Below are 27,059 nucleotides of genomic sequence, written 5' to 3'. Positions count from 1 at the left end.
AGGATACTGCAACCAAATACACGAGACCCTAAAATATAACAATATAGAAGAAGGGTAGTCTGAAGTATAACTGATGTATAATATTAACTGCAATTTCATTTATTATAAAATAAGCTCTTTCAGTAACTCTACTTAATAGTATCACTACCTAAACAAATAGTCCTTAATGAAACGTTGTAGATGACATACCTTCTGTGTCAAACTGAGATCAGGATCCATTTTTATCATTTCCCAGCTGCCATAACCATATTCATAGATGCCTATTAACAAGTTGGAATCATCTTCCTTACCCCATTCTATATCAAAATGAGCAGCCTTCGTGTGGCATGGGATGACATATCTAGAAGAAATGGATTAGAAAGACAAATAAAGGATTTTTACATCTGAAGCTTAGTGAGGGAGAAGGGAACATCCTAGAAGTGATGTGACTAGATTTTCTCTGCTAACAAGCTGGTAAATTTAAGAAATTAATCCAAGTGTTTATTATTATATTTTATTAACATTTCCATAAAGTATTTATTGAAATCAGCACTGAAATGTCTTTTAAAGCTTATTAAGACTAAAATATGAAAAACAGACATCTGTGTGTTGCCAGAAGCTGCATGACAGAATTTGTTAGCCATGAATAAAAGCAAAAATCATCATCCAAGTGTAACCGCTAACTAAGTGGATAGTTTGGAAATTGTGATACACAAGTTGGCAAGGGAAAAACTTCAGAGAGTAGAAACAACTACTGCTGTGCTTTGAACATTCCTCCCAAGCAGAGGCATTTAGCAGATCCTGAGCAAACCTGAATTCTAGTCCTAATTATTATTAGTAACTGAACACAGTTCCTAGTGAATACAGTTGAGAAGTCAAAGCTGTTACTGGCTTCTATGGCAAGGGAAGAAAGGATGAAGTACCGATGCGGAACAGGTTACTGCTGCCACTTCTTATGGGGATTAGAGGGATAACGCTTTTAACAGTGCGCTTTGAGTCAAGTTGTCAGAAAAACAGTAATAAAATTTAATAAGTTTTCTACATTACTGTGCCCTTTAAAAAATATAAAAATCAATACCTCTTTCTTTCTTCTGGATCTGAAGGAATGGATTTGTGCAATGGTGCCAATTCTTCTTCATGAGATATAACTAGCTTTGCATTCACCTGCACTCCTGAGATTCGGAATGTTGGGCCTTTAACCTTCCCAAGTCTCCCTCCTAAAAATAAATACAAAGCTATTAAATTATTTACCTTTACAAATACCATCAGAAAAATGCAAAGAAAACAATTATACCAAATGACCTTTTCTTAACTAAATGCTTGAAGTAAGCTCCAGAATGAAAGAATCTTCCAGATAACAGGATTATTTTTAAATTTCACAGCAAAGCAAAAACATATTGCATTCTCCAGTGACAAGTCACACACAGAAAAGGAAAACAGTCACCTTACTATAACCCCTTTTTTAAATCACCCAGTATGCCAACATTTTTGTGTTTTCCAACAAAACTGTTTTCTGTTATGATTAGAGTGTATGAGTAATTCAGTCTTCTTGACGCTTTTCAATGACCTCTCAAGCCCCCTGAACACTGTACCTGCTCTTTCTTGTCCAGATGAATTGTCCTTTAAGGCTTTAATGCATCCATTATGTACAAGTTCCCCCAAACGTCTAAGATCTGTCTCTGATTTATCAACTAGCTCAGCATCTCTAGCTACAGCATCTAACCTGTAATAAAACAAATAAACATTTTTATACCTCTGAAACTTTGGCAACTTTGAATGACTCCTTTAGACTTTGGTACTAGAAAAATGATCAAATAATTTACCAATATTAATATCAAATAAGCCACCTGTGCTTTCTGCACTCTGTACAATTTTGAACCAAGAAAAAAACCTGTATATGATTCAGGTAACAAAGGGTGGTAAAAAAGGAAGTGTAAAGGACACTAACCCTAGTGTTGATTAAATTACTGCACATTTCTTTAGAAAAGGAATCATTATATCATATATATCTCTCTCATATTTTCATATGAACTATTAATATTTTTAAGGAAAATAAGGTTGGGAAGTTTTTCTTAAAACAGGAATAATGAAGAAATATGAAAATTTCAATACGAAAAATGCAACACTGACAGTGGGTAAACTGATAGGCTTTCAGCAGGTTATCAAACATGACAACTGAATGACTATCACAAATGAAGATAAAACAAGTCAGCAGGTAAACATAAAGAAAGAGAGTAAGTATTCCTGCAAATGGAAAAGTCTGTTAGGTGGCTGTTAGCACACACACTATACACGAAAAAGTGAAAGACTGTCAGCTGAAGTCATGCTATATTCAAGGCAAAAAACTAGATGATGTATTTTCTCTACTGCCTAAGGTTTCATGGTACATTCCAATTTTTATGAAAACAAGATTCCAAACTGCTACACAAATAATCACCAAATAACTTTACCTTTCAAGAGGGCCACCAAATTTCTTGTAACTCTTGATAAACCTAGTAAGAGAAAATAATTTTGCCATTTAAATATATTGCATTTAAAATACAATACCTACATTGCTTTTAAAATTGTTTAAAAATTATATATTGGCAATGGGAGGGAAGGTACAGTGAGCAGGGCAGTTTCATATACTTGGATAACCCAAACAAAGTGAGTTTTATCAGTTTAAGAAATGATGTAAATAAAACAATAGAAGGTATAATTTATTTCAGAAATTACTTTATTAATTTCAAAACTCCAAAGATTCAGCAGCTGTATGTATCTAATCATAAAAACTGAATGCGGATTTACAGTATATCAAGATTTCAGACATTATGTTATGCATTATATAGTGATATAGTTCTTAAAAGGAGCAATCTGCAACAGGTTAATTGGAAGATTTTGGAAAATGACACAAAAAATACTCTGTGTTGAAATGTCTAAGTGATGGAAAGAAATTGGAGATACCCAGAATAGAAAGACAATTAAATAAAAATAAATAAAAATAATTTAAAAAAAAAATTTCCTCAATAACCAAGGTCTCAGATTGCTAGTGTAGGCACAGTAATAGCCTTGAAAAAAGTCCCAATTCGTTGTCTTGTCAGATGACATGGAAATGCAAAAAGGATTTTAAAAGTTATTCTTCAAATCAAAATATTTTGAAAGCTTTACAGCATTTCAGAGAAACATGCATACTTAGATTTCAGAAGTAAAGTAGCATTTCACAAACCCAAAAATGTAAAGCAAACCAATTCCTCCTACTACCAAAAAATATTTTAGCAAATATTTAGCAAATACTGGAGGGACCAACAGTAGTACAAATTTCAAATAAGATTTTATATATTTTAATTTTAAAAAGCATGTATAACAATTCAATTACAGTGCCAAGAATTTAAAAAGAACCCACAAAATCCACTCAATTTTTTTTGTCACCAAATAGATTTACATATTCTTTCAGCACTGCAGTTTTTAGATAAAATGGTGAGAAACAGACTATTTTGCTTATTTTTTTACAAAAGAAAAGTTCACCCATTGTAAAATCACTGTCAGTGATCACACAGTGAAATCACTGTCTTCACGCGTTGCAGGAATTAAAATAAACCAATCAAGAGTATTTTTCAAACCTAATTTTATACCTCATTAAAATGGGTTCAAATTCTTGCCATGACAGTTCACTATGTCAGCACCACAAAGTACAAAAGGTAAAAACATTAAATGCCTAGAATAAAAAAATTTCAGACAATTTCCATAAAAATAGACTGCCTTCTGTATTTTCAAGCCTAATAATAATAAACATGTTAATAATAATGGTAATTTCTTGCCCCTTCAAACATGACTTGTGGTCCTGTATCTTACCGCCTGATCTCTGCATCGCTAAATCCTTTAATATTTTCTCGAGGAATGGTTCGTGGTCTTCCACGTTTTTTTGGCCTTTTTCTTTCTGAGATGGAATCACTATCAGATCCAGAGTATCTTCTGCTCCTACTGCGCCTCCCTTCACTTCCATTAAAGCTTATCTAGAATTCCAGAATAAGTAGTTAAAAGCTATGTGATTAACAAACATAAGTTTTACCTACCCTGTCAAAAAAATGTGTTCAGAAAAGGAAAAGAAAACCCAAATCCCAACAGCAACAAACTAAACCAACAGCAACAGAGTCAACAAGAAGTCAGAACTAAGAGACACCTGTTTTGCACAGTTTCTCATCCTTGGGAGCATGTATATTTCTTCAAGTTCTTTCTGTCTTTCTTCCTCTTCTATTCTTCGCCTTTGGACCTCTGGAATTATTTCTTCCCAATTTCTTGAATTTCTTTCTGGTTCCAGCTCAATATCATCTTCATCCATATTGGAAAAGTTGGCCACCTTGTATATCAGAATATACATATTTTCATCAAATCAACACATGACTCTATTTGAAAAAGACTGATCAACTACTATTTTAGGAACACAGATGGCATATTTGATGCATTTATACATATTATATATTTATAGTTCTATTTATACATATGCTCTTGTTTTATAATCTACGTAAAATTTACACGTAGAACTTGCTTCATGAAACAATGAAACAAGTCTCATGAAAGTATTTTTCTTCATTTAGGAAAGATAAACTCCTTTCAACATGGGTTAAGATGAGAAATGAAAATCTTTTTCTTCATTTAAAAGTTGACTAATATGGATGCACAGTGAAACAACTCCCTTGTGGCTGTATGATTGTTGTTTAATCTCAAAATAGGGCTAAGAACATTTGAATGCCTGACTTAATGTGAAACTATAACAATATAAAACTAACCAAACATTAATACACTGTAGATATCAAAATATGTTGTGAATAAGCAATCAGTAGGAGAGTTATTTAATAATCTGCTGAACTAAACAAATGTATCATGCTTTGCTTTTTTTTCCTGTACACATATTTAATGTGTTTAACTGATAACACTCAGAAATACCTGATGTTCAAGTTTACTTCAGGGCTAAAAGCTACTTGGAGAAATTATCAACTGCGAAACACAAACTATATATTGCATTCAGTGATATTACACTTGCTTGACAAAGGCAGTAAATAAAACATATAACTACTTAGAATACTAATAATTAACACACCCATAAATATATCTTTTTATTATCAAAATATAGCACATATTTTTAATTGCTTATACTGATGGTAGCTACCATGTATTGGTGAAGATATTTTATTAGAAAGTGACTCACGCATCTACTTCCTGAGAATGAAGAGACAGATAGGTACACAAAAGAGAAACGGTACTGTTTATAAACAAAAGTATAATTACAGTAGGAAGGAGAGAACAAAGCCATACCTTGAACTGTGAAAGCAACTCATCCCCTACAGTTAATGGACCTGGTTCATTTTCCCGAGTTTCAGCTCTCTTCAAGATTTCATCTATATCCATTTCCTACGGATTAAAAAAACCCAAAAAAACACAGAACCCCAGAGAAGTTTTTCTTTACAGTTAAATAGTTCATACATACTTTTGGCTGTTTTATCTATCTAGTCCAGAAACACTGCTTACTTGGGGCTCCTGTTCTTCCCCTTCAGGTTCTTTAAAAAGTTCCTCAGCACCAAACTTCAAGATCGCTGATAACTCCTCCTTATTAAAAGGTGTTGAGCTGAAATAAATGACATTTCAGGAAAAACACTTTAACTTTTAACTTGAAAAAGTTCTCTACAATCATAAGTCATTTAAGACTTTTCACTGTTAAATAAAAACTCTCCATATATTTAAAGATATATATTTAACATGCAAATAAAAATCTACAAAGACTTTGCATCTAATTTAACCTTATTTTGCCTTTCATTAACAGAATGAAATATTCCTAAGGGTGAGTTTGTACAGAAACAAACACAAACATACCTTGAAGGAGTAGAGCCAGTGTGTAGTACAGTTTTCCCTGTAGTGTCCATTCTCTGAATTACTAAATGATCTAATACCATCTTTTTCTTGGCTCGTTCAAGAATATCTTCTTCCACTGATCCTTTTGTGACTAGTCGATAAATATTTACCTGTGTGTATTTAAAAAAAAAAAGTAAGCAACAGCAAGGAGAAATCTCAGTCTTCACGGCATATCTTCAGAATTTATTGATAGGTTTCAAATATGAAATACTGGTTCAATCATGTTACCACAGTCTTTACAGAAACATTTAAAAAATCTCAGATAAGTAAACTCTTACACCTATCTTTCATTAACTTCAGTGACTCCACACAAGAATTGCTGCAGGCAATAATGTCATATTTCTAATTGTTATGGTATGTCTTCTGCAAGAAAGAAACAATCCTGAAGAGAACTAAGAAATTCTTAAGCAAGGGGGATTTGTCTGATATAGCAGTTATTTTCTAGAATGACATGATGCCAAGACAAGCCCACAACTCTTCTCCCTCTCCCATCCAAATACCACAGTTGCCATATTATTTGTGCCTATATGGAGATTTAGAAAAAAAAGTGAGTGCTCCTAATGTATTTGGCCAAATGCAGAAAGTATTAGTTATTCTCAAAAATATATGAAGACTGAATAGTGCAGCCAGAGAGTAAACAGCTAATGTACATAACCCTGCTTTAGGTCTGGAGCTTAAAGCTGAGTGTGTATACCTGTTTCTTCTGTCCAATCCTGTGTGCTCTAGCCTGTGCTTGCAGATCGTTCTGGGGATTCCAGTCAGAATCAAATATAACCACAGTATCAGCAGATGCCAAGTTGATACCTAATCCTCCAGCTCTGGTGGACAGTAAAAAGCAGAAGTCCTGAAATCATAAAGTAAGAAATAGTTTTCTATCCAATGACTGTAATATTCCTAAAGGAACCAATATAACACTTATTCATGCAGTACGTAGGGTAGACTACAAAATCACATACTACCAATTCCATAACTGTTTTATAGTTAAAGCTTTTTTAAGTATGAAGCAAACACTGATTATCATTTTCTTTCATAGATAGTTACTGACTTCTCAACAGTTTAAAGGAAGCAGTATCCTAGAAGATGACCACTGTCATGGGTTTAACCTGTGGCTGGGTTTTAGTAGCGAGGGTGAGGGGGCTATAGGGCAGCTTCTGTTAGAAGCTAGTAGAAGCTCCTGTCCTGTGAAAAGCCAATGGTAGCCAGTTCCAGGAGGCATTTCCTGCTGCTGGACAAGGCTGAGCCAAGGAGATGCACTTCTGTGAAAACATATTTAAGAACAGGGGAAGAGAAGGTTGTGGTGCAGAAGAAATTCCAGTCCGGGAGAACAACCAGTCACCAAGGTTGGTGCAGCCAGAGGGGGGGAAAGAGGGAGGGACTTCCCCCCCCCCCCCAGAAGCAGGCCAAAGACTTAAAGCTGAAGACCCTGTAGCCCATGAAGAACCATGGGGGTGCAGAAACCCTCCAGCAGCCTATGGAGGAGTCCATGCTGAAGCAGGTAGATATATGAAGGCCTCCCCTCTGTGGGAGGCCCAAAATGGAGCAGAGTCCTGCTGGAGACCTGTGGCCTGTGGAAAGGGAAGCCCATGCTGAAGAAAGTTTTTCCCGGGTAGGACTTGGGGCCCCGGTGGGAGACCCACATTGGTACAGCTCAACCCATGAAGAACTGCACCCCCTTGGGGAAGTCGTCCACAGGGCAACAGACTGAAAAGAACAAGGGATGGATGGACTCACGCTGGAGAGGTTCATCAAGGACTGTCTCCCGTGGGAGGGACCCCACGGAAGCAGGGAAAGGACTCGGGAGCTGCAGAGACACCCCCCTGTAGCCCGTGGTGAAGACCATGGTAACGCAGGTGACCCCCTGTAAACTATGGAGGACCTTCGGACTGTAAATAGCCAACTGCAAAAAGCTGCTGCCCAAGCGATGGACTCAAACAACAACGAACCCCCCTTTCCCCGGTGTTCCCCGTCCCCCTGCACTGCAGAGGGAGGGAGGGAAGACCTGAAAAGAAGGAGGGGTGGGGGGAAGAGGAAGGTGTTTTAAGACTGTTTTATTTCTCATTTTTTAGTTCTTATTCTGTTAGTAATAAATTTAAGTTTTATCCTCACTTTGAGTTTGTTTTGCCTGTTAACACTGCCTTCTTTCGATCCTTATCTCTACTCATGAAATTTCTTTGCTGGTTTTTTTTTTCCTTCCTCCCTCCTCTGTCCAGCTGCAGAGGGGAGGAGGGTGGGTAGTGGAGTGGTTTTAATAGGCCCCTGGCATCTGGCCAGGGTCAAACCATGTCAACTACTGACCAAAACATCCCAACAAAACAAAAGACTGGCCCAAAAGTACAAAAACCTTACTCTTAAAGCCTTGAATGTCACAAAGACCCCCTCCTACCCTCTGCCCCAAGCCCTGGAAGACTAGGCAGCCATGTCAGAGCAGGGAAGGTGCTTGAGCCTACACCTAACTGGTTAAGAGATAGGAACCAGAAGCCTTCTGCCAGGTTTAACGCTGTTCAACACACTCATGATTAATATGGAAGTGGGATAAGCAAAGTGAAAAAAACCTGTGACAATATGGAATTACTGAATCACAGATAACTATGAAAGACCGCAGAAGGATCTTGATACATTGAATAAAACAACATATGAAAACCAAGACGAAATAAAACAGGTTAAAAAACACAAACACAATTTTCAGTACAGCTACAGGAAACAGCAAACCATTACACTCAGGAAAGAGTCCTGAAAATTGTTTTAAACATTTCCAGGTAGCCCTTAGCCCAGTAACATAAAAACTACACAAAACCCATACAAAGTGTTATGAAATTTTAGGAAACAAATAAAAAATAAAATTGAGAACGTGATTTTTTTTGCTGCACAAATGCATAGTTTGCCTCAATTTTGGAAATGCATGGTTTAAATTCCTCTTCATTTCAAGAAACATACAATGTAACTGAAAAGATTTCAGAAAAAAATCAACAATGTCTAGAAATCTGAAATAGAATTAGCTTCTGCATTTCACAAATATGGAGGTCAGTTCTTCTCCCCTCTACAATGCAGAAACAAGCTCAGGAGCAACTAACAAATGCTATCCTTCGAATACCAATTAAAAAAACCAATCAAACTGAACCCAAAAACCAATGACCAGTCAAATCAAACCAAACTCCCTTCCCCCAAATCTGCAAGTAGGACAAAAGATTAAAGCTGAGCAAAGGTACGGAATGGCTTGCTAACAGGAATGCTAAATAAGCTACCAATGTTCAAGTTCAGAATCTAAGGAATCACAAGAGACACCTACATATTCACAGGCTGCTTACAAAGGACTGCTAAACATCAGTTCTTTACCAGATTTCTTTCAGGGCAAGTAAACAGGTGGCAACAAACAAAGATAATAGAATTCCTATTTGAAACTATTCAAATATGGTTGTCTGTGCAAGGATATATGAAGTTAGTTCTGCCCACTGCCAAAGGAATTTTTTGATGCTAACTGCTTGTCTAAGTTCAGTGCTCTCGTAAACACTGTCAAGTTCTACACAGGAACAAAGCTGAGGTTAAAATTCTGCACCATTTACAGAGTACTTCGCTATCATTTTCCTAATTTATGTGTTTTCTACTTAACCTCTTCTTAATAAAAGAGATTATATAAACCTTATATGCTAGGCAGTATCAATGAATTTTCAACACTATTGATATATTCCTCACTTTTCTCAGCCTCCTTTTTTGTGAAATGTTTTCTTATACTTCTTGGGAAAAAATAAAACAGATCCCTCAAGAAAAAAAATACCATACCTCTGATCCTTCTGCATTAAAATGATCCAGTGCTTGTTTCCTCAATTCCCCTTTTATTGATCCATCAAGTCTCTAAAGAAATGAACAATTATATTTAAAAAGTAATTCTTATACTATATTCAAAATCAGAGCAATTTAATTCTCAGCTGATAAAGCTGTTATGTGAAGGGAAAAAAAAATAATCAAACACTTCACATAATTTTTATTTCATCTATTAAATTTCAAGCTACTATTTATCACAGAGCAACAGTCAGTTAGAAAAAGAATACATTTTATTCCCATGTTTTCTTAAGCCAAGGGGTAAAGGTCAAAAATCACAAACAGTTTACGCTGGAAAGAACTGCCAGGGTTCATTTTGTCTAAATGCCCTACTCAGGCAGGGTCATGTCCAGGTATCCTTTGAACTTCCAGAGGGGATGGGGATTTCTTAACCTCTGGATAATCCTGTTCCAGTGCTTGGGTACCCTCACAGTAGAGAAAAGATTTTTCTTATACTCAAGATCAAAGCTTCTCACTGCTACTACCACCAAGATTCTTACCTGAAATGGGAATTGACGGTATTTCAGATATTCTGCCAGGATGTCCAGCATCCTCACCATCTGTGAGAAAATCAGAACTCTGTTGCCGCGTTCTCGCAGACGAATCAGTAGTTTGTCAAGAAGGATTAGTTTCCCGCTGCTACGTATTAAATGCTACATAAAAACAAGAAACACATAGTGCAAAATAAATTAATCTCAACTCCAATATACTCTGAGGTTGGTTATAAGGTTTGCTTTCCTTTCTGTTACTGTGAGCAGAAAAAAAAGAAGGTAAACTTCAACACTCTTAAGACTTCTACAGTTTAAAACATTTATTATGATAATATGTAATTGAAACTAGGGAGATTTATTGAGTCAATTCTCTGTTAATTATTCAGTTCCAATTAAGAAAAAACCATTACTTCAGTGTAAAAACCCAGCATAAACATTTTCCAGTTCAATAAGAATTATTAAAGTGCTAGAGCACTACAAAATTGTGTGATGTAAAACATTTCTTTTTTTTTTTAATTAAAAAGTGACATTACCTGTAAGGCCTCCTGTTTATTATAGAATTCATTATCATCTGGTGGTTTAATGAGGTAGCAATGGTTGCAACACTTCTTGAGTTCCATCATGATGTTCAAAAAGCCTGAGGTACTGCCTTTTGAACCTTTGCTGAGGGCTTTGTAATTTCTGGTTAAAATCCACCTATGATATAAGAGGTACAATATTAGTAACTTCTAACCATATGTGGAAGCAAGACAGACGTAAACTCTCAAAATATGAACAAGGTAAAGAAAAAGAGCACCTCCTAAAAGAATGTCTAGATATTCCAAACAAAAGAAACTACGTGAATAGACATTAGACCACCGTAATTCCTGCGCCCTTGCTTCACAGATTTGTCTTGCTGTGAAACCCTGCAGAAGCCTCGACTGCTGTACAGTATAAAAACCATTATAATTCAGTAAACTGCATGTAGACACATCACCGAAACAGCACAATTTACAAAAAATTGGTACATACTTGTAGTATTGCTTCTGCAACGCACTCATTTCCATTCTCAGAATTTGCTCAACTTTAGCAGGTAAAGATTTTTCTACATCTTTTTTAACTCTTCTCAGCAGAAATGGCTCAAGCTCTTTGTGAAGACTTGCATAACCATACTCTCTCCCTTTGCCATGCTCCTCTTCAAAATCTTCCCACGAGGAAAACCTTTAACATAACAATGCATGAGCACAAAATAGTAACATACTGTAAATAACATAAGGTAAGAAAGGTAACATAAACACACAACATGCATAAATATAACATAAGAGCACACACACATTCAGATTTCTTCCCTACTCCCTTCTGTTTTGTTTATTAATCTACTTATGTGTTGCAGCTTGTATGGTCTAGCTGAAGTGTAGCTGTGGTCTGTGCTAACAGACTAGGACAGACTTTGTGATCAAACGAAGCCACTCAGCCACAATAGCTTTGCTTGTGAAGTTCCAAGAATTCAGTACAATCTACGGCTCCAAGAGAGTTATGGCGCTCGGCACTTACAAGATGTCTGACAGGAACATGTGCTTTTACACACAAGCTCTAATTTACCCTAGGTCTAAACAGATCAGTACAAAATAAGGTCAATACAGTGAACTTACTGTATGTAAAACATATGGGAAAACCAGCTATCTGACTGAACCACAGGATATTGGGCATCTTGGTACAAATTTGTTTTCATTAACAGTGCTAAAACAGAAAAAATTCCATTCTGCTTCCCCTGAGTAAATCCACGCAGTTCTCCTCTTGGGCTAAGATGAAGCCTTTTTTCCAGGTTCTGATTCATCACAATCCATCATTTTTGTGCACTTTTGATAAAATCGGAAAAGGTGACAACTTCTACCAGCGTTATTTACTTGAAGCAGCATGAAAAGATATGCACCTACTTTACAAAGATTATTTAAATTGCCTTTCAGTAGAACTCCCTACCTCTACCGATTCTCAAATCACTACTCTACTTCACAACAACAAACTTGACAGAAAACTCTTTCTTACTTTTCCGGCATGATGAAGTGCAACAAAGACCAAAGCTCTTTGAGGGAGTTTTGCAGAGGGGTTCCAGTAATAAGAAGACGGTGGTTAGACTTGAAGTCTATTAAAGTTTTGTACAGAAGAGAGTCATCATTTTTTAAACGATGCGCTTCGTCAACTCCTATGAATGCCCAATTCAGACCACCCAGGAATGACTTAAAGAAATGGAGAAGGAGGGAAACATTATATAAATGAACATATTACATCATTTTCCACACTATATAATCAAGCTATAAACAGCATCATTTCTTGGTTTATTTCAATAAATTATGGACAGCTATATGTTTTTAGTACTAATTATGGCCTTTACACTTGCCAGGTTCAATGAAAAGCATGCAGACATCCCAAGAAAGCCAAGTTAAATTTATAATTCAAAAAAGTGGCCAAAAGTCTGACCCAAAATAATATTTACATAGAGGGGGAAAAAAAAATCACTATTGACTACTACTTCCCAGCATGTACAAAGGAAAAATGGTCTGCTTTCTGAATATCTGTAAAAATTTTCACATACTGTTAGGAGGATTAACAATAACTCTGTGTGCTGCCACTATGCAGACAGTATTAATAAATGTACACGTATACTGTTTGCACAATATCACAGAAAAACTATATGTGATTTCATATTTGTGTATCATATTTGGGGCTAGGGGTTGGGTTCTTTTTCAGCTCCTTGAGAGTGGTCTGCAAAGAAGTAGAGCTTGAAGATGGGAGAGAATTATCACAGTAATGAGACTCAAGAAAACTGGAGAAAGCGAAGTGTTACCCACTTCACAATATGGAAAAGGGCTGAAAGCCTTATCATACATACATAAAATCCTGAAGTGCTTAAAAAAGAAAAGTCCTTCCAAGAAATAAAACTCAAAACCCCAAACACCCTCCATAAATTTAATGACCCACAAACGAAATACATGCAGGTCTAAAGAGAATTCTATACCAGAGAAATTATTTTATCTCTCCAAAGAAGTGCAATTACCTTATCCTTCAGCAAAATTTCGTATGTTGTTAGAAGTATGTTAAATTTTAATCTCTTGGTCTGTGGATGCATCCATTCATGAGTTCTTATCTACAAAAAGAATCAAAACAACCTATAAGTTACAGAAAAAAGGTCTTGTTGACTGTAATCAACTTTAGCACCGCAGTGATGTAGATGTTTAATAGCGTACATTAACATGACAACAAAACAGAAGGCCAAAACACATATTTACATTATATATATATATATCTATATGTATACACACACACACACATACATATATGACATACATAATAATTTTTTACTTTCATGGATAGGATTACTAACATTAAGAAAACAAACCAACAACCTTTCAGAAAATAAACTAAGCTCATGACTGGCTTTCTTATTTATTTTTACTATACCCACCTAAATAATCACACCAAAGAAGACAATTAGTTTTCAAATGCAAGACTAAATTTTTAATTCTGTTTATTATTAAGCAGAAGAAATTCCTCACACACATTTACATCAAATCAAAATCTAAGCTTTCAATTTGCATCTTAAAGTCAGGGAATATTTGCTCAGTCCTAACCAAAAAGGTGAGTCTTTTTATGTACAAGACTTTCCAATGATAAAGAGAGACACTCACCATATTTCTGCTAGTTATATCTCCCAAGTAAACTACAGCATTCATCTGAGGAGCCCAAGTTTGAATTTCTCTTTGCCAAGATGTCAAGGTAGAAAGTGGTACGACCAATAAGAAAGGTCCATACAGCTGATGTTCGTGAAACAGGTAGTTCAGGAAAGAAATTGTTTGTATTGTTTTACCCAGACCCATTTCATCTGCGAGAATACAGCTATTCCCTCTAAACAACAAAACAAAACAAAACAATTCAGGGGACGTGTAAAGAGGGGGAAGGATTGGATAAGACAAAACTATTCTCTTTTAAGACCCACTGATGATACACGTTTTTAAGATTTTGCAACTATACATTCTGAAGAAACTTACTTCCATTCTTTTTCCATAAAAGCTATTTCCAATCCCCCCCTTCTTTAAATTAACAAAAAGCTTGCAAGTATTCCTTGTGAGTATTATTTTAAAAGTATAACACTAATGTTGACATTTCAGAAGAGCTTGCTCTGCGTTTTACTGTTTTAGATTTGTTTGCTTTTCTAAAAATATGACATCATATAGAAACTAAAAGCAAAGTAACAACAGATCTTAGCTGGTTTTTTTTGAGAACAGCTATAGAATGGTAAGCAAAACCACTCCCCTCAGATCTGTACTTTGAGCTTATGGTATGAAAATGTTTTACAAATGCTTACAATTTACAAACAAACAAACTCATTTCAGACTGTACTTACTTGCACCATGAATGAGCAAGCCAATTTAATCCATTTAACTGATAATCTCTTAACTCTAGATTTTCATGTCCTCCAATGTAAGACGGTTGCTTTTTCAGTGCAACAAACCGTGGCCGCTGTTTTAGAACCTGTGAAAAGCAAATTGATCATCAGTCCTAGTACTGGCTGCAGTTACCAAAATGACTTCCTACAGAAAAAATAACAGTAGGTATCCACTAGGTCATCAACTCGAGTTTCTATCCATCTACAAAATCGAGGCCATATAAAACCACCAAGTAATTTGCAAGCTGAAATTACTTTGATTGCTAATGTAAATTTCACAACAGGAGTGACTCACACAAAGTTTACTTTCAAAATACACTACAATACTAAACAAATCTATCTTTGAATGATAGTAAAAATGCAGGGGACAGGTATCTACAAAAAACTACCCTTAGTGATGCTATTTTCCATACGTAGTACTATACATCATTATTGCTATTCTGAAATCCTTCCAGAAAAATTCATAGTATGTATCTCATATCTAGATTCATAGAAGAATTTCACCCTTTTACTATTGCAACTGGTGTGGTAGCTTGAACCTGGCTAACAATCTGTTGGAACCAAGCTGCCAACCAGTTGCTTGGTTTTCACCCCAGAGAGACAGGGGAAAGAACTGACAAGGTGAAAGTGAGAACAAAATTGTGGGTCAAAATAAGAAGTTTACTGGGTGAAAAATAAACCACCCACACAACCAAAATAAAAACCCAGGAAGGAAAGAAAACCCCACAAGTGACAGAAGGCAAGTCACACATTAATTCACCAGCAGACTGATGATCATCAAGTCTCCAAGCAACAGCCACCTCTTGCTGAGCCCACCCAATTTTACTGCTGACACAAATAGCACCAAGTGTCTCTGGTCAGTTGGGGGTCAGCTGTACTGCTGTGCTGCCTCCCAGCCCACTCATGGTGAGGATGACACAAGGCACAGAGAAGGCCTTGATACAGTGCAAGGGCTGTTCAGAAGCAGCCAAAACACTTGTCTGTTGTCAACCCCGTTTAGGTCACAAATCTACAACACAGGCTGTAGAAGCTGCTCTTAAAAAAATTAATTCCATGTCAGTCAGACCCAGTACAACTGTTTATAAATCCATTGTGAATTACAAACTCACCTTGCAATCCTTAAAGGGAGTGGTCTTGGATTGATTTCTGCTGAAGTACTCATCAATGCGTGCCTGAAACTTTTTGGCAATGAGAGCTCCATCTTCCCAGCTACATTCTGAGTAAGGCAGACCCTGCCATTTACAGTAGTAGTCTGGATAACCAGCTGCTGATTTCTGATTTGAATGAGCTGCAGAAAAGTACCACAGAGATCTGATCAGCTTTTTACTTTTATACTCTTATGAACACATTCATTTTAGATAATAATACAACAGAAGTTAGCTTCACAGCACAAACAGTATGACAGTTTTTCTCTTTATCTGAAGTTTTGTATTGGATTAGAAAGTTAGTGATACCCACATTCTAAATTTCTTAACTACCAATACAACATAACCTGAGAACATACAGAATTCTTGACCTTGTTTTCTGTCTGCAAGTTTGTAACATACCAATTATTCTTTCCACTATCTGATATTGTTTATGTAGATCATCTGTAAGCTCCTGCTGGCAGTTGTAATATTCCACATCTTCTGGAGATGCATTTTTCAGCCTGTAACAGGAATTAATTTACAACACTTAACATGCTGTATAGTTCTAAAACTAAGAAAAATCAAGAACTCTATAGCTCTGAATGTAACCATCATAAGGAGTCTTCCTTATAAAGCTTTTTGGAAGGGACAACGTAAAAATTCCTACTACAAAGTGGCTGCATCTGGCCTAGGTGCCTCATCATTAATGACTGAGAATACTTATTGTTGAGAATAAGTATTCTCCATTAGCTGCATGACTAATACCACTGGTAGCTGCAGGACTTGAATCTCTTGACAAGCAGTGTACTTTACAAGGTATTTTCATGGAACAGTATTCAGGGTGGCTCACTCTGTAAGAATCCATCTTATGATTAGTTGCCAAAAATCCCACCAGCATTCACTGAATACATTAAATAGAGTAATAAAACTGAACATGAAAAAAGTGACTTTAAAATGCATGGACTTCTTCAGGTTTTTGTTCTCAGGCTTGAACCTCAGGTTTGAGCCAAGAATTCTTCTAAGTAATTGAAAATGGCTAATGCACCAAGAAAACACTGAGCCCTGCAGCAATTCCTGGAGAACTCTGATCAAAGTATAATGGAAATATTAGTAAAAGGTACAATTTATTATTTATTTTTAAACATTACCCTTCTTGTTAAAAATCCATTTAAAACACACAAACACAAATCAGGTTCAGAAAATTATCTTACAGGAACATATTAAAGAGGCTTCAATTTTTAAAGTTTTTGTCTTCCTGTTGCACAGACACTCAAAATTATGTCCTCAAAACCAGGCAATAGGTCTCAGAAGCACAACAGAGCATCTATATTGTTTCAAAATAAGTATCATGGAAGTCTACATAAAAATATTCACCATCGTTTTGTTTCTTGATCCTTTTTCTTATAATTGTCCAGTTTCTTCATTCCTTTAACATTTTGTTGCTTCAGTGTTTCCTCAGTTTCCCAGGTGTTATGGATGTGTGACCAACCTTTCCATTTAATAAGATACTGTATTTCTCCTGGCTCCTTTGACTTTTCAAACCCAACATTTGGGTCACCATCTGCTTCAACTGCATAGATGGTGGTTGCAGCACCTGTGGCTGAGAAAGAAACCACATCATAAGCCTTGAGTAAGTGTGCATTGCCATAAGTTAACCAGTTAAAAATGCAGCAGAGAAAGTAACTGATTATACTTTTAGACGAGTGTATAATTCACTAGCATTCTACAGTACTCATGATTATTTGAACCATTATAATCTAGGTGTGTCAACACACGCACAAGTAATCAAAAGAGAACCAAATAAGCAACCAAAATTTCTACACCTATCCTGCAATATCTTATCTTTCCTCATGAGAATTTTATTTGGATTCCTAGTTTCTAAAGTCACCAGGGAATGCTCCACTAACACTGTCATCTTCTGTTATATTACTCCCATCTCTGAGCATACAAAAGATGTTATGCTTGGTCAACCTTGAGACATGGTGAACCCACTACCAGAGACACTAGAAATCTGTTTCTTTCTAAACATGTTTCATCACTTTTTCTGCCTCTGTTATCTTACTGGGGAAAAATGTAAATTAAGTACAGACTGTACTGCAGCAGCAGTAAACAGGCTCCTTTTTGTGAAAATAGCCTGATAAGGAAATGAGCCCCAGCTGCTGGGGCCAGATAGTCACAGAGAGAGGCAACACCAAAAAGCATCACAAGCAGCAACATTATCTGGGCAGGAAGAATGTGAGAAGCTTAGTTCTTAAGGCTTTGACCACAGCAGTAACACTAAGCACCGGAGGAGGATACGTTGAATTATGGGACAGCAATGGAGAAGGAATTTGAGAGGAAGATTAGAAGTTCTGAGAGCAGTCAAAAACTTTAGATAGTGGATATAACCAATGCAGAAAGGTAGCCCTGAAGTCCAAGGGGCTCAGGGTTTACATGGGAGTTTTTTTATGTGTTTGTTTTTGTAATTAGAATCCTAGTATGGACCCTCAGGGAGAACCAGCTACCTAGGACATGGAGAAGGCAGAGGTAACTCAACAACTGTTTTGCCTCAGTCTTCACAAGCAAGTGCTGCTGCCACACCAAATGAGGCAAAGGCCAGAACTGGGAGAATGAAGAACCACCCGCTGTATGAAAAGATCAGGTCGGAAACCAGTTAAAGAAACTAAAGGTGTACATGGATCAGATCCATGATAAGATACTTCATCGAGTCCTGAGGGAACTGGTGGAGGAAGTGGCTAAACCACTATCCATCATATTTAAGAAGTCATGGTGTTTCAGTGAAGTTCCCACTGACTGGAAAGGGGAAACAGAAACTTCATTTTAACACAGGGAAAGAAGGAAGACACAAGAAACTGAAGGCTGGGCAGTCTCACCCCAGTGAGACTGGCAAGATCATAGTGCAGATCCCCCTAGAAACTGTTAAGGCACATAGGAAATAAGGAGGTGACTAGTGACAACCAACACAGCTTCACTAAAGGCAAATCACCCCCAACAAGTCTGGTGGCCTTCTACAACTGGGGTTACAGCAGTGATGGAGGAGGGAAAGGCAACAGACATCTTATAGCTGGACTTGTGCAAAGCATTTGATACTGTCCTGTGCGACATCCTTGTCTGTGAACTGGAGAGATATGGATTTGACAACTGTACCATTTGGCAGATAAAGAAGTAGGCAGATGTTGCATTCAAAGAGTTGTAGTCAACAGCTCAGTGTCAGCTGAGGACATGGAAGAGTGTCATTCCTCAGGAGCTGATATTGGGAACAATGCCGTTTAACATTGTCGTCAGCGTCATGGACAGTGGGATTGAGGGCATCCTCAGCAAATCTGCCCATGGCACTGAGCTGTGTGGTGCAGTTGACGCCAAGCTGGAGGGAAGGGATGTCACGCAGAGGGAGCTGGACAGGCTTGAGAGATGGACCTGTGTGAACCTTATGAAGTTCAAAAAGGCTAAGTGCAAGGTCCTGCACCTGGCTCGGGGCAATCCCAGGCTGGGCAGAGAATGCATTGAAAGCGGTCCTGGGGAGAAAGACTTCGGGGTGTTTGGTGGATGAAGAGCCCCATAGGAGTCATCAGTGTGCACTGGCAGCCCAGAAAGGAAATCGTGTCCTGGGCTGCAGCACAAGCAGAGTGGGCAGCATGTCAGGGGAGGTCATTCTGTCCCTCTGCTTTGCTCTTGTGAAACCCCACCTGGAATGTTGCATTGAGCTCAAGCCCCCAGCAGAAGAAGGATGTGGGCCTGCTGGAGCATCCAGAGGAGGCCACTAAGATGACCAGAGGGCTGGAGCACCTCACCGATGAAGACAGGCTGAGAGAGTTGGGGCTGTTATGTCAGGAGAAAAGGCGGCTCTAGGGAGACCTATAGCACCTTCCCGTTCCTAAAGGAGGCCTACAAGGTGGCTGGAGAGAGACCTTCTACATGGGCACACAGTGGTAGGACAAGGGGTAAGTGGTAGGACAAGGGGTAATGGCTTTAAACTGAAGGAAGGTAGTTGTAGGTTAGGTATTAGGAAGAAATTCTTTACCGTGAAGGGGGTGAGGCACTATAACTGGTTTCCCAGACAAGCTGTTGATTCTCCATCCCTGGAAGTATTAAGGCCAGGTTGGATGGGGCTCTGAGCAACCTGGTCTAGTGGAATGTGTCCCTGCTGATGGCAGAGGGGTTGGAACTGACGATCTTTAAGGTCCCTTCCAACCCAAACCACTCCATGATTCCATGATTTTAACTTGCAGACTCTAATACAAAGTAGAACTGCTAGACACTGCATCCCATTATTACTGGAAATATTACATGCCCACCATTATTCACATACAAGTGCACCATTGAAATTTTAGATGCATTTTGTAGTCATTCCACACATTGTTCTGCATTTGTATAGCAATAACTGAAAATTTTTTCAGTTTTCAGACTATTAGTCAGCTCTCCCATTTAGTCCACATTCTCCAGTCCACTGCATATAATTTATACTGATCAAGTATCACTGAAGTGTACAAACAGTGGCAAAACAATATGGTGTGCATTTGTGCAATACAGAGCTATCTTCAATTTTTATTTTCTACTTAGGTATACAATTTTTCTATATTTCTCTCTGCAATACTTAGAAGGGACTTTAAAAATGAAAGGCTAAACAATGTGACTTTTTGGTATCTTTAAAATTATTGCTGCTTATAAACCTCACGGGTGACCTATAGCTGAGAAGATTTGCTGAAGTTGCCACAATGCACACCAGGATCTTAAGAACACTGAAAAAAAATACCTCCTTTTCTGCCAACTCGACTATCCATAAACTTTTCTATAGTTTCAAATTCATCTTCTTCAGGTTGTGGGACATCTTCTCCACAAACTTCTAGCAAATCATCAGAATCCGTCTTGGTTTCTTCAGCTTCTTTGTAACTGATGTTGACTGTTGCTTGGCGACGAGATCCCCTCTTATCATAATCGTCGTCATCATCATCTTCCTCCTCCTCATCCTCTGACGAATCAAGTTGTCTCTTTTTCGGTCCTGCGCTCTTTTTGCCACTTTTTGGCTTAATTCTTAAAGACAGTAAGATATGACAACAATGCGTCAAAAGCGACAACAATAAATCTGCTACACTGCTTTCTGAATACCCATATTTCATGCATGCTCAGTTACTCCACTTTCACTTAAAGCACGCAGGAAAAGATATTCACTAAAAAGTATTAACATGTTATTATTATTATTATTCTTTATAAAAAAGGGTACTTTTTTAAAAAATAAGCATTAATGTTTTCAGTCACATGTATTGTGTAAACACTCAACTGCTTATTAGAAATTGTACCAGAGTATCCAAATGCCTGACTTCTTACCTGGTTGGAGGTTTCCGGCTTTTGACCTTGTTTTTTGGCTCATAGTCAGATTCACTCTCCTCACAACTGCTTTTTTCATTATCTTCTGCCGATTCAGAATCAGAACCAGTTCCTGATACCGACCCGGATCCTGACATTTGCCAGTCTTCACTGTACATATTGAAAGACAAAACAGTAATTGACATTATTGGTTTTTTTAGAACAGTTATTCATCCACGAGGGATCTGCTGTAATTTCAATATTCTTCCCAGAAATAAAAATCTCGTAACAGTTATTTCAGCTAAAGAGACAGAAAATTGTCACCAATAAATACTAGATAAGTAAAAAAATGACCAATGGGAGTTGGACTAAGTTTTCTGTTATCAAGTAGATTTAAAATCTAAAATAACAACACTGTAAATTTAGCATGACAAATGAGTTAACATGACATTAAGAAAACAGCACTTAAAAAGTCAAACTGGAAAGATACACAGTAATCAGAACTAACGTGTTCAAATTATAAAGTCCTGTCATTATATTCTGGAGTGACCCATACTGTCTAATGCCTATGCAGCCCATGTGAAGAATCAGCAACTTTTGCATGAGAACCAAAGAATAATAAAGGCAGTTTTGAGAAACGCTCAAAAAAACCTGAACTGCAGTAACCTGTGAGTGGCATCGGCTCCCAAAACTTCCCACTAAGCTCCCACATCAGTGTTTCATAGGCAGGCAAGGTACTATGAGTAAGACATTTGTGACTGACCAGTAGGATTTCCTTATTTCTGCTTAACTGAGATCTTCTACTTCGCAACAGGAAAGATGTACCCAGTGACGACAGTATCTTGACTCAAACTGTGACATTATACAGGTGAATTTAATCTTAATAGCTTAATGTACAAGAAAAAACAAAGAGTCTGCCATACACTGCTGAGACACTGATAAATCTTTATACTAATATCAGGTTTAGGTCTACTTGACCAGGGTGCTAGAGCAGTAGTACTGTTCATCAAAGGTGGAATATTACTAAGAAACATCTTCCTTAAATTTCGCATCAGGAAGCCTAGGAATCGGCATTTTGATCCCTCCTCCCTTTCTTGTCTTTCAGGACATTGTCTCCTGGAGGAAATTACACTGTCATTGTTTCAGTCATCCCAAATACGTCTACTGTACAGATGACACATGGACAATGGTACAGAATGTCTTAATAAACAGAATGGTTTGGGTTGGAAGGGACCTTAAAGATCATCTAAGCTCCAATGTACCTGCCCTGGACATGGACACTTCCACTAGACCACGTTGATCAGAGCCATATCCAACCTGGCTTTGAATACCTGCAGGGATGTGGCATGCACAGCTTCTCTGGGCAACCTGTTTCACCGCCTTGCCACCCTCACAGTAAAGAATTTCTTCCTAACATCTAATCCAAATCTACCCTTCTTCATCTTAAGGCCATTTCTCCTTATCCTATCACTACATGCCCTTGTGAGAAGACTCCCTTCAGCTCTCTTATAGCCCTCCTTTAGGTACTGGAAAATGCTATAGGGTATTTCCAGAAATCTTCTCTTCTACGGGCTGAATAGCTCTAACAATCTCAGCCTGTCTTCATCGGTGAGGTGCTCCAGCCCTCTGGTCATCTTAGTGGCCTCCTCTGGATGCTCCAGCAGGCCCACATCCTTCTTCTGCTGGGGGCTTGAGCTCAATGCAACATTCCAGGTGGAGTTTCACAAGAGCAAAGGGACAGAATGACCTCCCCTGACATGATGTCCACTCTGCTTGTGCTGCAGCCCAGGACACGATTTCCTTTCTGGGCTGCCAGTGCACACTGATGACTCCTATGGGGCTCTTCATCCACCAAACACCCCGAAGTCTTTCTCCCCAGGACCGCTTTCAATGCATTCTCTGCCCAGCCTGGGATTGCCCCGAGCCAGGTGCAGGACCTTGCACTTAGCCTTTTTGAACTTCATAAGGTTCACACAGGTCCATCTCTCAAGCCTGTCCAGCTCCCTCTGCGTGACATCCCTTCCCTCCAGCTTGGCGTCAACTGCACCACACAGCTCAGTGCCATGGGCAGATTTGCTGAGGATGCCCTCAATCCCACTGTCCATGACGCTGACGACAATGTTAAACGGCATTGTTCCCAATATCAGCTCCTGAGGAATGACACTCTTCCATGTCCTCAGCTGACACTGACCTGCTGACCACAGGTCTTTGAATGCAACCTCGATCTAATTTTTTATCACATATCCTTCCTGAGAAGGTTCACATTTTCCCTTGTCTTTCTTTTACCCCTGATGTACCTAAAGAAGCTTTTTTTGTTACCCTGGATATCCCTGGCAAAATTTACTTCTGCTGGTGCTTTAGCTTTCCTAATCAGATCCCTGGCTGTTCAGACAAGTTTTCTTTATCATTCCTGGCTACCCTTCCCCCTGCTTCCATCCTTGGTAAGCTACCAGTTAAAGTTTGTCCAGGAGCTTCTTGTTCACCCATGCAAGCCTCCTGGTGTTCTTCTCTGATTTCCTCATTAGAGGGATGCATTACTCTTGAGCCTGGAGGAGGCAATCCTTCAATATCATTCAGCTCTCCTGGGTTCCTTTTCCCTATAGGGCTCTGTCCCCTGACATTCTGCCAAGGAGATCCCTGAAGAGAGAAATCTGCACTCCTGAAGTCCATTGAGCTTGTTGTGCATCCTCTCCACTGCCCTGAGTATCTCGAGCTCCACCCTTTCATGGTCACTGCAGCCCAGGCTACTCTTGAGCTTCACATTCCCCACCAGCCCCTTCTTGTTGGTGAGAGTAAGGTCCAGTATAGTACCTCTCCTTGTTGGCTACTCTATCTCTTGGAGAATGTGAGGCTGCTCCTCTTTGCCTGTAGATGGCCTCATTGGCTTGGTCTTTCTGGTTAGGCAGCCCACTATAATGGGCAGACCCTCACTATAATGTCACCTGTCCCTGCCCTCCCTTTGATCCTGATCCATAAGCTCTTAGTCATCCACCTCCAGGGGGAGCTCCATGCACTCCATCTGGTAATTGACATGGAAGGCAACAGCACCTCCTCATCTTCCCAGCCTGACCTTCCTGAAGAGCCTGTATCCTTCCAACACTCCAGTCATAGGAGTCATGATGCCAGTAAGACAGAGCCCTGCAGGTGTGCACACATCTCTCATTCCTCCCATTTATTCCCCACACTGCTTATGTTAGCAGACAGGGATTTACACTGGGCCCCCAATGAAGCTGTCTTTCTGTCTGGAGCGACTGGAATTCCTTGGTGCTGTCCTTAAAAAATACTTTTTCTACAAGCAGTAAATTAAAAAATAATAACATGAATCCACAACCTGTATTTCTTTGGAAATATAATAGATAGAAAGCACTATCCTCTAAGGCTTGAACTTGTACTGATTCATATATTGAGAAATCTCTGATCTGTCTGTCAGATAACAACTACAGACAGACTTTCTCATATGAGCCACAGGATAAACATTCGATCAATGGATACATGAAGTGATTTGGTTACAGTTTCCTAAACTTTAATATCTTTCCTGAATGGAGTATGCTATTAGATGCAATCAAACTCATAACTAACAAAAGAGTGTGAATAACAGCTCATTGCTAAGGAAGTACCATTTTGCAGTGCTTTTTTTTATGTCTCCTTTTTTTTTTTCCACTCAACTAACATTTCCTGAAGAAATTATACTGGTAGCCCTTAACTCTGAAGTGATTTATGAATTGGGAGACAAAGAATGATAGAATGGCTCAATTTTTACACACTGCTCATAAAAAACACAGGTCACTGACTCTCCATAACTGTCAATTACAACATATAACCTAGCATTTAGAAGGAGCCTACTTTCAGTAAAAGCTCTTTGCTAGTTAATAAAGTTATTTACTATCAAAACTATAAAAACTTTTAAACATACCAGAGAGGGAAAAAACCCCAAAACGCAAACAACCCCGCACAAATCCAAACAAAAAGAATCTGGCACTAACTGAGGGATTGTAACTTGAATTTCCTGTGAGACAACCCATTTCTACATGAATTTTTAGGGAGGGCCTTCAGTTCAAAAACAAACTGCAACAAAGTATTTTAAAAATAAAAGCACTGATTAATGTTTTCAACAGTGTAGACTCTTTTCGTAAGAAACTAATATGATGTTCATCCGAGAGTCTATTTTAAAAACTGCAAAACTGGATATGAAAGATCAAGACGAATTAAAAAGGGAACATAAGCACTTCAAGGATGAGGAAACGAAGCATAAATTATTAGCACATGTCTCTATGATAAAAAATTTGTGCTATTACTCATGAAAATAGCTTACTCTTTATGTTTTTTCTTCTTGTTTTCACTGGATGAGTCATCTGCTGAATCTTCACTACTTGAAGAGTCCTGCAGGTGAAGGAAAAAAAAAAAACAAACCCAATCCATTATCACAAAAATAATTAAGTACTTCTAACATTTAAAAGATAAATCAGCTTTTACCTCCATACTGGAGGCATATGATTCATGTTTTACCCTCTTCATCCCCTGTGGTGTACTGTCAATACAGAACGAGATAAAGACTGCTATTGCTTTTTTATTTATCCATCTATGAATACACTGTGCCACCACAGCTCTGGAGAACATCACAAAAAACCCCTTCTTAAAAAATTAACATTGTGACTACACACATGGTCATGGTTTAAGCAGCCTCATGTTAATCAAGACGATTCTATCAAAATTCTAATAAAATCTCCTACTCTGAGAAGGAGCCTTCTCACCTTCCATATTGTTTCATATTAAAATAGCAGTTTAAGAAAACTCTCAGAATAGTGTGCTGCTTTTTTCTTTACACTCAAAGAAAAAACAAGAATCCTCTTAAACTTAGATTTTGCTAAAGCCAATCTCATCAGCTTAAGTTTAGATTTAGATTAACTTTTATCCTGAAAAATATCTTTCAGGAAGAGAGTGCTTAACCGGTGTAAATTTATGTTTTAATGACAGGTGATTAAATTTTAAGTTTAAACGAGGAGCTGCTAAATCACATAGAACTAGAAATCCAACCAAATGACTGCAATATCTGGCATAGCCTTTGTAACGAAGGACAAAAAGACTGCTTTGCAAATAATTTCCGTTTCATAGTTCAGACTAGTGTTCTTAAAAGATGTTCATATAGCACAAAGTCAACATTTCTTCAGCCTACGATTTTAGATTTTGAAACACCTGAAATACAGGCCTCACTTAAAATACAAGAATTCGTTTGTGGTAACTATTAGAAAATTTATAAAACCATAGTTTTCTACTCTACATGGAATATTTGAAAAACCGCAGCAGCCACTTTATACAGAAACAAACTGAAAAAATACTTTAGCATTTTTATCTGTCTTTACAAAACTCAAGGAGCCAAATATTCAATGTAAGGCAGTACTGTGTGGCTTAAGACAACACAGAATATCTATCTAAAAATAGCATGGAATCGAGGCTGCTCTAATTTTGGGACAACTCACTTGAAAACAAGTAACTAGAGATATTTTTATTTTCCTTATAAAATTGCCAGTTATTTGAATATTACTGTTACAGACTAAACCCAGACTTGTACGTACACTCAGAGAATAGCAGTTGGCCCTACTAATTTTATTTTAACATATAAGACAAGAAGACAGGTATATTTACATTTTAAAAATCTAAATTATGTTAATCACCTCTTCTGAAGCACTGTCTGACGAGGCTGCCTTTTGTTGTTGCTGTTGTTTCTTGAGCACTGCTGATCTTTGCACAGCAAGTATACTCGGACTAGACTTCCAAAACTAAAAAGGAACAGAGATTCCAAGTCAGTTAAACATACTGAGTCTCCAGTTTACCACATATTTACTTTTCCTAAGTAACATCCTATTAAGACTGATCTTTACTTTATCAATTTCATTACAAAATACTGTATTAACTAATAATATCAGCTAGCTTTTTAAAGTAGTAAGATTTCTGCAAAACAGAATGTTATGTGCTAATTGCCAGGACAATTACTACAAGGATTTAGCAACAGTTGTGTAGGTATTGTTAAGGTAA

The 27,059-nt window shown here is 37.8% G+C and overlaps 1 protein-coding gene across 1 annotated transcript in view; it reads right to left on the bottom strand.

Annotated features, from left to right (window-relative positions):
• CHD1 (chromodomain helicase DNA binding protein 1) overlaps positions 1-27,059 on the bottom strand; it is a 60,347-nt gene that overhangs the window by 12,960 nt on the left and 20,328 nt on the right. The window contains exons 4-28 of the mRNA XM_032676890.1: positions 26,699-26,803; positions 25,339-25,406; positions 21,048-21,197; positions 20,476-20,753; positions 17,097-17,322; positions 16,143-16,243; positions 15,705-15,883; positions 14,554-14,681; positions 13,838-14,054; positions 13,207-13,296; positions 12,198-12,388; positions 11,184-11,372; positions 10,706-10,868; positions 10,182-10,334; positions 9,643-9,714; positions 6,560-6,709; positions 5,827-5,975; positions 5,485-5,581; positions 5,272-5,367; positions 4,139-4,315; positions 3,811-3,971; positions 2,430-2,471; positions 1,572-1,702; positions 1,058-1,196; positions 190-340 (exon numbers count right to left, since the gene is read on the bottom strand). Of these exons, the coding sequence (XP_032532781.1) occupies positions 190-340; positions 1,058-1,196; positions 1,572-1,702; positions 2,430-2,471; positions 3,811-3,971; positions 4,139-4,315; positions 5,272-5,367; positions 5,485-5,581; positions 5,827-5,975; positions 6,560-6,709; positions 9,643-9,714; positions 10,182-10,334; positions 10,706-10,868; positions 11,184-11,372; positions 12,198-12,388; positions 13,207-13,296; positions 13,838-14,054; positions 14,554-14,681; positions 15,705-15,883; positions 16,143-16,243; positions 17,097-17,322; positions 20,476-20,753; positions 21,048-21,197; positions 25,339-25,406; positions 26,699-26,803 (3,603 nt within the window). The remainder of the gene's footprint in view (positions 1-189; positions 341-1,057; positions 1,197-1,571; positions 1,703-2,429; positions 2,472-3,810; positions 3,972-4,138; positions 4,316-5,271; positions 5,368-5,484; positions 5,582-5,826; positions 5,976-6,559; positions 6,710-9,642; positions 9,715-10,181; positions 10,335-10,705; positions 10,869-11,183; positions 11,373-12,197; positions 12,389-13,206; positions 13,297-13,837; positions 14,055-14,553; positions 14,682-15,704; positions 15,884-16,142; positions 16,244-17,096; positions 17,323-20,475; positions 20,754-21,047; positions 21,198-25,338; positions 25,407-26,698; positions 26,804-27,059) is intronic.

This window comes from Chiroxiphia lanceolata, chromosome Z, assembly GCF_009829145.1.
Source record: "Chiroxiphia lanceolata isolate bChiLan1 chromosome Z, bChiLan1.pri, whole genome shotgun sequence".
NCBI lineage: Eukaryota > Metazoa > Chordata > Aves > Passeriformes > Pipridae > Chiroxiphia > Chiroxiphia lanceolata.
Note: the sequence above shows the minus strand (reverse complement) of the source record. Positions and strands in the feature narration are given on the sequence as shown.